This window comes from Thamnophis elegans, chromosome 1 (assembly GCF_009769535.1).
Source record: "Thamnophis elegans isolate rThaEle1 chromosome 1, rThaEle1.pri, whole genome shotgun sequence".
NCBI lineage: Eukaryota > Metazoa > Chordata > Lepidosauria > Squamata > Colubridae > Thamnophis > Thamnophis elegans.
The window spans coordinates 118,831,197-118,845,183 of record NC_045541.1 but is presented as its reverse complement, the minus strand read 5'-3'; the positions used below and the strand labels follow the sequence as shown (position 1 = coordinate 118,845,183).

The 13,987-nt window shown below is 39.7% G+C and overlaps 1 protein-coding gene across 1 annotated transcript in view; it reads right to left on the bottom strand.

Annotated features, from left to right (window-relative positions):
- The window catches only part of CCDC9B (coiled-coil domain containing 9B), a 59,480-nt gene extending 45,767 nt beyond the window's left edge, over positions 1–13,713 (bottom strand). The window contains exons 1-2 of the mRNA XM_032213593.1: positions 13,693–13,713; positions 4,759–4,872 (exon numbers count right to left, since the gene is read on the bottom strand). Of these exons, the coding sequence (XP_032069484.1) occupies positions 4,759–4,872; positions 13,693–13,713 (135 nt within the window). The remainder of the gene's footprint in view (positions 1–4,758; positions 4,873–13,692) is intronic.
- Positions 13,714–13,987: the final 274 nt, after the last annotated feature.

Here is a 13,987-nt window from a genome sequence, read left to right as displayed (position 1 = left end):
CTGATGTGGTTCCCATCTTCAAAAAAGGAAAAAAATAGATCCAGGAAACCATAGACCTATCAGCCTGACCTCAATACCAGGAAAGAGTCTGGAAAAGATAATCAAGCAACGAATTAGAGAATACCTAGAAGTAAACAAGGTAATAGCCAAAAGCCAATATGGGTTTGTCAAAAACAGATCATGCCAGACTAATCTTATTGCATTCTTTGACAAAGTGACAAAATTAGTGGACCAGAGGAATGCTATCGATATAGTTTACTTGGACTTCAGTAAGGCATTTGATAAGGTAGACCATAACCTACTACTAGATAAAGAAGAATGTGGGTTGGACAGCATCACCACCAGATGGATTTGTGCTGTCCACCGTACTCAATGTGTAGTCCTCAATGGAACTGCATCTTCATGGAGGGAAATGTGCAGTGGAGTACCCCAAGGTTCTGTTTTGGGCCCAGTACTCTTCAACATCTTCATCAATGATTTGGATGAGGGAATAAATGGGAAACTCATCAGATTTGCTGATGACACCAAGCTGGAAGGAATAGCCAACACTCCAGAAGACAGGCTTAAGATACAGAAGGATATTGACAAACTTGAACATTGGGCACTATCTAATAAAATGAAATTCAATGGTGAAAAGAGTAAGGTTCTACATTTAGGCAAGAAAAACAAAATGCACAGGTACAGTATAAGTGGTACTTTCCTCAATAGTAGTAACTGTGAAAAGGATCTTGGAGTCCTAGTGGACAACCATTTGGATATGAGCCAGCAGTGTGCAGCAGCTGCCAAAAAAGCCAACACAGTTCTAGGCTACATAAACAGAGGGATAGAATCAAGATCATGTGAAGTGTTAATACCACTTTATAATGCCTTGGTAAGGTCACACTTGGAATACAGTTTTGGTCACCACGAGAAAAGATGTGAAGACTCTATAAAGAATGCAGAAAAGAGCAACAAAGATGATTAGGGGACTGGAGACTAAAACATATGAAGAACAGTTGCAGGAACTGGGTATGTCTAGTTTAATGAAAAGAAGGACTAGGGGAGACATGATAGCAGTGTTCCAATATCTCAGAGGTTGCCACAAAAAAAGGGAGTCAAACTATTCTCCAAGGCACCTGATGGTAGAACAAGAAGCAGTGGGTGGAAACTAATCAAGGAGAGAAGCAACTTAGAACTGAGGAGAAATTTCCTGACAGTTAGAACAATTAATCAATCCAGAATTTGTGAATGCCCCAACACTGGAAGTATTTAAGAAGATGTTGGATAGCCATTTGTCTGGAATGGTATAGGGCAGTGGTTCTCAACCTGTGGGTCGAGACCCCTTTGGAGGTCGAATGACCAATGTTCCCTCTAATTTTTTTTCAGGGTGAGCGGAAAAGTATAGTGTTTGAGCGGCACAGTTTCATGCCTGAGCACCTAAGAGAGCAACAGTTTGAACTTCTGTCTCGTCTGCTGGACATTTGCGCAACATTCCAAGCGCCAAGCACCAATTGTGAGCGAGGTTTCAGCCTGATGAATGCCAGGCATGAAAATGTGCTACTCAAACACTAAACTTTTCCGCTCACCCTGAAAAAAAAAAGACTTCTGCTCAGCTTTTAGATCATTAGACTGGCTAGAGAGAGACATGGCACCAACAGGTCCTGGGTCCTGGCATTTTGCAGGCAACCTGTCCTCTCACATTCCTTTGGAATGCAACCCATCACATTTGAATTAGATTTTGCCAATTATCCTATTAAAAGATAATCCTATTATTCTAAAATATGACTAACTCGATATTAAAAATGTAAATATTTAATGCTGATAAATAATAGCAGTAATTGTTATTTAGTATGATTAAAATCAGTATTGATATATCAATATATCTATCAAAATTGACAATAAACACTAAAATAACAATACAAATATATAATGTGGAATATAAATGTAATAAATATAATATATAAATGCAACATAAATGTAATAAAATAATTTATCATGAAACTCTCCCCCTTTAAAGTAATAAGATCAATTAAATAGTCTAGCAAGTTTGGACAATATGCTATATGTTATGTTACTTAAGAATATATATGCCTCAGAATCAGATACAACATCCACATCATTTCCAACTGAGTCAATAAAATGATATGCCATGCCAAAACTATTTTAAATAAAGATATGAAATTAATCAAGTATTGCATTTATTTTTCAAAATGAATGTAGATTTTTTTTTATTATTTAAGTTTTGTACCCTATCTTTTCTAACTAACGTTAACTTTAAAAACATGTTACATCAGACTACAATACAAGTAATTAAATGAAGACTAAAATAAGTGTTTTGGCACTTTTGGCACACATTAAGCACAAAGCCAGTTGAGTGACTTTGGGCCAGTCATTCTCTCATAGCCTTAGGAAAGAAGCAATGGCAAATCACTTCTGAAAAATGTTGCCAAGAAAACTGCAGGCAGCCTTGCGCAGGTAGTCACCTGGAATCAAGACCAGCATAAAATATATCGAGTAAAAGTGGGTAAGAGTGTTAAGCAAATCCTACCATGTTTAGCCATTTTGTTGAACACATTGCACTTGAATGAGTTCGTACAAAATGTTAAACCCAAAACCACATTGTGAATCTGGATCCTTTTTATATTTCTTTCTATATTTTATATTCTATTTTTATATTTCTTTCTAATATTGCTTCCTTAGTTGAGAACTTCCTCCTCAGCTTACTTACGCATTAACTGTTTGTTGCTTTTATGGCTTATTCATTCACTGCTCCATCTTCAGTTTTTTTCACAGGGGGCAGGGCTTGCTTCCTTCCTTCCTTCCACTCCTTTGGCCACCAATTTTGATCCAATTCTCTCTCTCTCTCTCTCTCTCTCTCTCTCACACACACACACACACACACACACACATGTTCTTTGGGGGGGGTTGAATTACTCCGCCTCACTGCGCAAAGTCGGCTCAGCATGTGTTCGGCCCCTGCTTACGCCGAATCAAATCTGCAGCCGGCGGGACCATTTCAAAGCCGCCAGTCCTCTTGCTCCTTCTCCTTCACCGGCAAAGCAGCGGCGGTGGTGCCTCCCCCTCCGCTCGGAGCACCTCAGCTGGGCTCTGGGTTATCCCTGCCATCGCCTCCACCTCCGCCGCTTTCCTACTAGCTCCCGCGGCCTCAAAAGCACGGCAGAGGAGGAAGGGGGAGGGATAACGCGGAGGCCAGCTCAGGTGCTCCGCGTGGAGAGAGAGGCACCACTGCCACGGGCGGCTCATCAAAACAAGTCTGGGGAGGTCCTTTGCAGGCGGCCAGTTCTAGCCGCCTGCAAAGGACTTCCCCACGTTTGCTTTGGTAGAAAGCTCTGCGCGGCAGTTAGAAATCTCTGCGCGGGGGTTTCTAGCCACGTGCGCGGCCGCGCAGGCGCGCACCTTAGAGGGAACAGTGCGAATGACCCATTCACAGGGGTCGCCTAAGACCATCGGAAAACATATTTTCAATGGTCTTAGGAACCAATTTTATGGTTGGGGGTCACCACAACATGAGGAACTGTATTAAATGGTGACAGCATTGGGAAGGTTGAGAACCATTGGTATAGAGTTTCCTGCCTAGGCAGTGGGTTGGACTAGAAGACCTCCAAGGTCTCTTCCAACTCTGCTATTGTATTATTGTAAATCAGTAGAAGTGATTGGATTTATAAGTTAGGGTGCCATGCAAAGTTTAGTCTAGTTGAAAAGTTGCATTAGAGAGAACCAGTTGGGGTACTAGTTTATTAGAGGCATCAGGCTAGAAACCTGAAAACTTTGAATCCTAGTCACACATTAAGCACAAAGCCAGTTGAGTGACTTTGGGCCAGTCATTCTCTCATAGCCTTAGGAAAGAAGCAATGGCAAATCACTTCTGAAAAATGTTGCCAAGAAAACTGCAGGCAGCCTTGCGCAGGTAGTCACCTGGAATCAAGACCAGCATAAAATATATCGAGTAAAAGTGGGTAAGAGTGTTAAGCAAATCCTACCATGTTTAGCCATTTTGTTGAACACATTGCACTTGAATGAGTTCGTACAAAATGTTAAACCCAAAACCACATTGTGAATCTGGATCCCGGCCATTATCTTGCAGACAAATGGTTATTCAATCTCTTCTTTAAAACTTCCAGTACTCGAGCATTTACAAATTCTGGAGGCAAGTTGTTCCACTGATTAATTGTTCTAAATTGTTCTGTTTCCTGAAGATAGCTTTATAGCAATTAAGAGTTAACATTAAGAGGGATGAGGCAGTAGCAGAGGAACTTGTGAATCTGTTTGCTTTGGTTCTTTAAAATGTGATTCTTATATACTTTTAATATTTTTTTCAATTCTATTGTAAAGAACTATTGTTTTAAAAGGGTAATTTGAAATTCCAATCCCAGTAGTAACTACGCCGCCACCAACTGAGCTGTGAAGTATTCGTGGTAATTAAACAGATACAGCTTTCAGATCAACTTGTTATAAATTGAATGAAAGTTTTAACTAAAGGATTTGAAACCACATTACGAGCGCAGTGGTTAGACTGAAGTATTGCAAGCTAATTCTGCCGAATGCTAGGAGTTCGATCCTGACTGGCTCAAGGTTGACTCGGCCTTCCAGGCTTCCAAAGTCAGTAAAATGAGGACCCAGATTGTTAGCGGCAGTATGCTGACTCTATAAACTGCTTAGAGAGGCCTGTAAAGCACTATGAAATGGTATATAAGTCTAAGTGCTTAGTGTTATATTAAGCAACACTATTAGAAAGGAGAAGCTAGAGTTCATACATACTTGATATCTTCTCATGAGAGCTTCATTCTTCTTTCTCAGAGCTAGAATTTTTTTATCCAGTTCAACATCTTTCTCTTCTTTTTTCTGCAACACTGCATCATCCATAGCAACATCCTAAAATACAAAGAGAATCTTTAGTGGTGTTCCACCAATGGCCAAAAATACAGACTATTATTTATTATTATCATTATATGACCAGTGTGATATCTGTCATTCTACTGAGACCATGTCAGTGACAAGTACTTGTTAGTACTTCAGTAATTCATTCTGAACAAAATTAAACCTTGTTTTTAAAAACAAAAAAACCATGTATAAAAGTATCATTATAGAAGGACTTTTCCATTGCTATTCCCCAGGAGCATTTTAACTACAAGTAATCCTTGACTTAAGACCACAATTGAGCCTCCAATTTCTGTTGTTAAGTGAAACATTTGTTAAGTGAGTTTTGCCCCTTTTCACTACCTTTATTGTTATAATTGTTAAGTAAATCACTGCAGTTGATAAGTTAGGTCCATGATGGTGAACCTATGGCACGCGTGCCGCAGGTGGCACGCAGAGCCATTTGTCAGGGTATGCAAGGCGTTGCGTAGGGCATGCTGACTCTGGCCTTCTTTTGAGGCCATTTTTCACCCTCTGGAGGCTTCAAGAAGCACAAAAAACCGACCCTACAGAAAAACTGGAAGTTCGGGAATGGACTTCCAGTTTGCTCGCAGGGACAGTTTTAGCCCTATGGAGCCTTCAGGGGCCTTCAGGAAGCTTCTGTGAAGGCTCCCGAGGGCAAAAAAAACCCGACAAGCAAACCCGAAGTGACTTCCGGTTTGCTCATAGGATCATTTTTTGCCCCCCAGAGCCTTCAGGGAAGCCTCCTGAAGGCCCCTGAAGGCTCCATAGGGCTAAAACCGGCCCTGCGAGCAAACTGGAAGTCCATTCCCAAATTTCCAGTTTGCCCATAGGGCCGGTTTTTCGTGCTCTGGAGGCTTCAGGGAATCTCTGAAGCCTCCAGAGGGCCTCCGGGGGGCGGGGGAGGCTGTTTTCACCCTCCCAAGGCTCCTATAAATCATCTGGAGCCTGGGCATGGCAAAAAAGGCACACCAAAAATGGGGGAGCGCTGGACATGTGCGCATGCGCAGTGGGGTCTTATGCATACATTATGGGTGTGGCAAGCCCGCACATGACCCCCCTGCGCTTCCTCCGCTTTTGGCACGCGAGCCAGAAAAGGTTCACCATCACTGAGTTAGGTGAATCTGGCTTCCCCATTGACTTTGCTTGTCAAAAGATCGCAAGAGATGTGGGACCCAACAACAGTAATAAATATGAACCAGTTGCAAAGCATCTGAATTTTGATCACATGATCCCGGGGATGCTTCAAAGGTCATAACTGTGAAAAATGGTTATGTCACTTTTTTCAGTGCCATTGTAACTTTCAATGGACACTAAACAAACTGTTGTAAGTTAAGAACTACCCGCAATGATAGGATTAACTCCAACCGATGTAATTCTTTGACAGATCTGAATAAGTTGTTAGCTTCTGAAGCAGTGGTGGGTTTCAATTTATTTTACTATTGGTTTTCTCGTGCGTGTGTGGGCGGAGCCTCCCACTGCCACCAATGGCCAAACGGTATTATGGAGATGTTATATGTTCTTCTTGGGGTGGCGCAGTGGTTAGGGTGCAGTACTGCAGGCCACTTCAGCTGACTGTTATCTGCAGTTCAGCGGTTCTAATCTCACCGGCTCAAGGTTGACTCAGCCTCCCATCCTTCCGAGGTGGGTGAAATGAGGACCCAGACTGTGGGGGTGATATGCTGACTCTGTAAACCGCTTAGAGAGAGCTGACAGCCCTATGAAGCGGTATATAAGTCTAACTGCTATTGCTATTGCTACTTAAAAACTGTGAGCCCTGAGGCAAAAATCTTACAGGACAAGCCACACAATGGTGCTGGTGCCATCCAGATGTCCCTTTTCCTCCTGATGTTTAGTAAGGCCATTAAAACAGAGTTCATCCAACAGGCCTTGGAGCTGTTGTGCTATGACCATGTTCTCTCTGACAGTGGAAGATCTTTTGGTTTATTTTTATTTATTTATTTATTTTGGTTTGCAATTGCATTAATGATTGCTCCCAGTGCTATTTGGGGGTTGCATCATAGTATTGATTTGTTTTCTTTTTATTATATTGTTTAAACCCAATTTGCAGAGATTGGAATGTAACCACACAGAGAGCTGTTTACAACTGAAGCAGCCTGTAAGCCCTGTAAATTAAATGAATTAAATAAAGAAGAAAAGCTTCCTTTCTTTGGCAAACACTAATTATTAACTTGATTTTGTTTCTTAAACTATAAAGCCTCAAACAATTTGGCACAATTGAACAAATAAAATATTAAAATTTTTGACCGCAAGAGGCAGGCTTTACAGATTGTTGTTGAGAGCTCTATAAATAGATTGAGATCATACTATATCTAGGCCTAAAAGCCAGGTTCATTGAGATCTTAATTTTTTTAATTTGCTACTGAATTTTGAAGGCAAAATTTAATTTTGCTTTCAAAGAACATAATCTTTTCAAGATAGTCTGCAAAAGGAAGTATCTGTGTTAAAAAGCTGATACAGAATCTCAAATACAGATGTACTTTGGTTGCAGCAACTAGGAAATCATTTGTCTACATTTTAATATACTATTTTTTTCATTTTAAGGATTTTTTTCTCCAGATAACCCTATCAAGATAAAGTCACATATATTCATATATTAAGCTGCAAAATGGTCGCATCTGAGGCACAAATATTGTACAATTTTGTATTTTTAGGTCTCTTATTACAGCCTCTAGTAGAACAATATAGTTTCGTTTACATCACGGACTGTAACTAACGTACGTAAATTTTCCTCAAACTTTTCAGAAATCGTACACTATCACATATGGAATACATAGCATTTGAAACACCTACCATTTCAGAATGTATAGAAATATCAGGATCTCCTTTAAACACAAATGTTTGCAGTCAGAAACTACAATTCCATTGCATCTGAACTTAATCCACTAGTCATTTGTTTATAGTGAACTTTTTGACAGCTTTGATGGGAAAAGGAAACAAACATTGGGAGCCAAATAAGGTGGAAAGAGACACAACCAGGTTTAACACTGCAGCATTGTTAGATGGTATGCTGTCCACAGATAATGTTCATATATGGAGGGATAGATATTAAATTTTGCAAAGTACAGGTGAAACAGAGTTGTAGGCAAATGTTTTGGAAGGTTTCAGGGCAATAATACCAAAGTATTGGGAGATTTTGGATGGCAAGACTGAAATCTTGCAAGATCTGGCAATCTCATAAAAGTGAATCAATTTTTAATTGATTAGTTTGTTTATTCATTTTTAAGCCCTTATTCCATCATGTAAATTCACATAATGGTACCCACATCTGAAAAAAGGGTATCTAAATATAAATTCAGGAAAAGGGAACAGTGAGAGATGAAAAAATTGAGCAGGATGAAGGTCATATTAAAACAAAAAAAAACTAAAACAGGGTAAGGAAAAGCTTCCCAAATCCTACACAGGTTACCTATTGGAGTTCAGTGGCTATAATAAATGTAAATAAACAAACAAATAATCTGGAACTTTTGTTCCTTGTACATCAGGTGGACACCAGGTAGGAAGCATAAAAATCACTTAAAAATTGCTAAAAGAAAATCTCCAGTTAAAAATATGAGTGGTTAGCAGAAAAGGAATAGCGTAAAGGGTGGTTGGGAACAAAAAAAAATGTAAACCAGCCCAAAGAATGAACGTCAAACTGCTGAGCCCCTACTATGAAATGCACCTGTATTTCTAAAGCTGCTTATTAAATCCATCTTATCTCAGAGTAATTGTTTGATAGTCACCCCAAAGAAATGTTAGAGTGAAGAAATAAACAAGGATAAGAGGCGGCCAGGGGATTTATGGAGCTAGATGGGTTACAGCCAAGTAGACTTAGGGGCTGCAATGAGACCCTTCCTGATTTACAGAGTTGGGAGAACATTGTTGGTCAGTGCAAATTTCACATCCATATTTTTCATTTAATTCTAAGCCTGGCGCTTAATAAAAAGATACCTAAATTGATGGTGACAGAGTTTCAGCTTAATATGCAAATTTTATTTCGGCTGAATAATTTTCCCTACAGGAGAATGAAATACAAGATTCTTTATTATCTTCCATCAGGCTTGCAAGACGAGTGAATTGGTCACTTCTGCAAGCTGATGAATTTTCATGACCATTTTTTTGTGCAACTGCTTCAAACCTGATTTGAATACTACTTGGTCAGATATTTTTTAAATCTGTTGTATATTCATTATGTGGATATGCTCCAGGCAATGCATCATGAAATGGGAAGGTGAGTATTAGGTATGTACATATGCAGAATTGAACTGAAGCAATGTTCATTGTGAAGGATGCTTTTTTAATGCCACATAATGCAAAAATATAGGGTGGCCCAACCACATTCCATAAGAATGAAAAATATTGTGACTCTTGTGCAGAGGTAGTTATTAAAGTTATATAGAAAACTGTCTGTTACATATATAGGAAGGTCTTGGTATTTGTCTACAATGGATAGGATGTTCAATTTGCGTGCTAATGCAGACTTACCTAATTTAAATTTTTGAAATCTATTCACAACCCTAGGTGAAGCTAAAACCCGAAATCAACATTTTCCCTTAAGTTTTGCAAAGCAATTTAATAATCAGAAATCCACATGAAATGTACACACCACATAAGGACCAAATATAACAAAGATTGTAGAGAAAGATTATGTATGAAATTCATTAAATTAAGGGAAATTGTTTGCAAAAGATGTGTACGTTAGAAAAATGCACCTTTTAGGAGATATTTATATGAAAATCTACATTAATTGCCATGAAGGTCTTTTTTTCTCACAAAATTCTTCAAAGTGTTAACAAATAAGTGTAAATTTAATATAAGAAAGTAATCTGAATCACTTTTTTGGTTTGTTATCTGTATATTCGTTTTAGAATTCTTTATTGGCCAAGTGTGATTGGACACACAAGGAATTTGTCTTTGCTGCATATGCTCTCAGTATACATAAAAAGACAAGATACATTCTTCAAGAATCATAAGGTACAACACTTAATGATAGTCATAAGGTACAAATAATCATTTGTATTTTAATTATTTTAAATCAATTAATACTTTTAATTATTAAGACATCAACAGGTTTCATTTGTATATCCAGTGTAGCATCTTTCTCCATATTATTCTTGCAGTCTATGTCGGTTTTCACCCTTAAACTTCTTCCTCTTCCATAACATTATTTAAATTTACTGCATCCATAGAGGCGGATGCTTTAAAATTTATTTCTGGGTCCACTGTTCAAAAACTACACTTCAATATGTTGAATGTTAATATATTTTGCTCCATTCTAGTAAGTCGAATTTAAATGTACTTCTCTTTAAATTGCAATCTTCAGTTCCTTCTGGTGCCCTCTAGTGTCCAGCTTTCAAAGTTCCATCCAATCAAGATTTTTTTTTTTTTTAAAGAAAAGAATTCAAAACCATAACATTTTGGCACGGAAGGAGTTTTACAATTAATTCCATTGAATGACAATTTTCTCAGGCTTTTTTCCCTCTAAATTTGTTCACTCTTCCTTTATAGTTTTGTTTTGCCAATTGATCTTCCGTCCCTGTATGATCAAATAACATCACTACTATAATTATTCACTTTTATAGCCTATCCATACTCAGTACTCATTCATGCGTGACCCTCTCTTCTTGTTTCACCATACAGTTCTTAAACACAGGTAGTCCTCGACTTACAACAGTTCATTTAGTGCCCATTTAAAATTACAACAGCATGGGAAAAAACTGACTTATGACCGTTTTTCACGCTGACAATCATTGCAGCATCCCCATGGTCATGTGATCAAAATTCAGGTGCTTGGCAACAGGCTCATATTTATGATAGTTGCAGTATCCCAGGGTCATGTGATCAACTTTTGCACCCTTCTGACAAGCAAAGTCAATGGGGAAGCCAAATTCACTTAACAACCGTCTTACTCACTTAACAACTGCAGTGATTCACTTAACAACTTTGGTCAAAAAGATCATAAAATGGGACAAAAACTGACTCAACTTCTTGTTTAGCAACAGAAATTTTCAGTTCATTTGTAGTCATAAAGCAAGAATCACCTGCACCCATTCCTATTGCATTTAACTTATGTTGTTTCTGATTTACGCAACTCTCATTCTATGTATCAAGACTGATGAAGCATACTATAGTACATACTATTTTTACTTCTTTCAAGCATTCATTCCTCATAGCAAACTACTGAATCTCCTATCCGTTACCTTTCTAGACAGATATTCACCAGTCACCTTTTTCATGTATTCTTGAGTCTCATAATTGCTCATTGTTCATGTGTTTGTCTCAGTCCCACCTACATATTTTTGTCACCCTAACAGATCACTTGTTCTCTCTGGGTTGCATTAATTCATATTATTGCACAATATTTCCAAAAACATATCTGGGTTTTCCTTTATCATTATTCACTGAAGCATAACACTCGGCTATAATTAACCTACAGATTTCTACTTTCATACACACCCACAATCACCTAGAGAAAACAAATTCATTTTGTCTGACACACATATTAGCCTTTTCATTCACAAATAAACCTACACCTTCGCTTCAAGGTGAGACAACACACATTCGAGTTCTTTTATGTGCTTTTTCTTACACTCCATACACACACACATACACGCACACAAAAACATATTTTTTCATTCATTGGTGAATTCAGATTTATATTTATCCCTCTTCCAAACTTTCTGATATCATGGTAATCACTAAATAGGCCTTTTAGATATTGACTCCCTTGTGCATTGTATTGGTCAACTGAGGCTTTCAAATAAAACTTTTTAATAAAACAAAGAAGATGTAGTCCAGCTTATGAGCCTTAACTGCTAAACTGGTATCTCTACCACAGACAACATTTCCTACTAATAACAATGACGACACTAGCTACTTTTGGTCTACTACAGCCAGTATACTACAAGTGCAGCTAAAAACCAGATTAACTTCAAGGATTGTCACAGTTTTCTGCCCAAACTAGACTCTACAATCTCGAGATTACCTTGCAAGAAAAGTACTGTTCTCGCATCTAACCAGCTAGGAGATACAATATGTGTGTGTGTGTGTGTGTGTGTGTGTGTGTGTGTGTGTGTATGTATGTATGCATGCAAGCATGTATGTATGTAATATAATATCACATTTATAACTAGATGATTAGCGTAACACTGAACAGGAGTATTTCTATTCAGGAAAGCAGGATATACAGTATTGCAGCCTGAGATCGCATGTCCCATCATTTATTTAATTATTTCATGCCAGTGAATGGAGATTCACAGAGAGATAGCAGCAGCAGCAGGAGCCAAAACAATGAGAACAAGGACTCAAATGAAATGCCCTAGAATTTGAGGCCCTCTATTAAACCCAGCTACTCGTTGATTGGTGCACACTGATCCAGGCATTGCCACACAGTCAGCATTTTTCTCTTTCTGGCTGTTTGTTGCTGTGTTGCAGTCAGGGGATCTTCTTGCTGCCAGGCTACTGGAAAGAACATTGGCTTGGTGGGCATTGGAAATGGAAGGTGACACCCCCTTTGCCCTTGCCAGCAGAAAGCCGTATGGTACAGTGATTCAGGCAGGGAGTTATAAATGGCTCTAGCAGAAGAAACGTGCAGTGGCTGTGAATGAGAAGGCTTGTTTGCTGGCCCGCTGGGGGTAAAAAACAAAACAAAACAACAACCTAGAGGCCCCTGGAAGATGAGGAGGGAGAGAGAGTCTATCAGTCAGAAATACCTTTATTGATATCAGACAAATGTTGGAGGGGGTGGGAAGGGAGTCAGAACCAAGCATGAAGTGGGAAAGGAAAGTTTCACAGAAATTTTGCCCGATCCACTGACTCTATACTATTGATGTTTTTCTCAGATTATTAAGATTAAGATTTAAGATTTTATTAGTATTTGTAGGCTGCCCTTTTCCCTGAGGGGACTCAGGGCGGCTCACATAAAATCGGGGAAGGGGAATACAGACGTTAAGATAGAGACATTTAATAAAATAGTAAACAACATACATTCATCATTCGGGAGGGGTAACTATCCTTGTCCCCAGGCCTGACGGGAGAGCCAGTTCTTAAGGGCTGTGCGGAAGGCCTGGACGGTGGAGAGGGTGCGAATCTCTACGGGGAGCTCGTTCCAAAGGGTCGGGGCTACTACTGAGAAGGCCCTCCTCCTTGTAGTTGCCAGCCGACATTGGCTGGCCGATGGAATGCGGAGGAGGCCTAATCTATGTGATCTTATTGGTCGCAGGGATGTAATTGGCAGAAGGCGGTCTCTCAAGTATCCAGATTATGGCTATGACTAGGATTTTCCCGGGGTGCTTCCCAAATCAGTTGTTGGTGGTATGAGGCCGAAAGAGAAAGAGAAATGCTGTGGGGCTGGGGGGTGGGGACACTAGGGGATGAGAAGTGACAAGACAGGGCCTCAGCCCAGTACTTCCCAGAATCAGGCAGCACACTGCCAGCCTTTGCACAGATGGGTGCATCTTCTCCAGCCTCCTAGTCTTTGGGTGGAAAGCATCTTTCCTTACCCAGCATTCTGTTTTGTTTTGATTTCTGCTAAAAAAAATACGTCTTCCCTCTGTTTGGGGAGGGGGAGTAGGGAATCTAACTTGCCTGCCTGGAAGGAGAGTCCCATAACAATCTACTGCAAGGAAGCCACCTTTTTTTGCCCTCCCCAGTTACCCAGCTAACAATCCCTTGGCTGAAAACAAAAGACTCTGAGACGACAATGCGATTTTAAAAAAGAAAAAGCAGAGAAAATATAGTCACTCCTTGGCTTTTCAGAATGCAAGAATGGCTCCCCACATCCCTCCCGGTTACAACAAAGGCGGCACTCACAGAATGGTGCATTTTGGACATCAGAGGTGAAGCTCGGCAGATTCCACAGCAGGGCTAAAAGAGGAGAGCCATCCGTCGGCCTTTCTCAGTACTGGTTACACTGCATACAGGATCATGTTTTGATTACAAAAGCCCTGCCTGGGCTCCCAGCCAAAAGCACCGGCTGCCTCATATACGAAAGCAGAGGCAGGCAATCAAAGCGCTTGTGTCCTCCTCTTCATTCGCCTTTCAGTGAGAATGTACATGCCCTTTTGCTTCTCCTGTGATTACCTTTGCAATTATGGTTGTCAGAGTC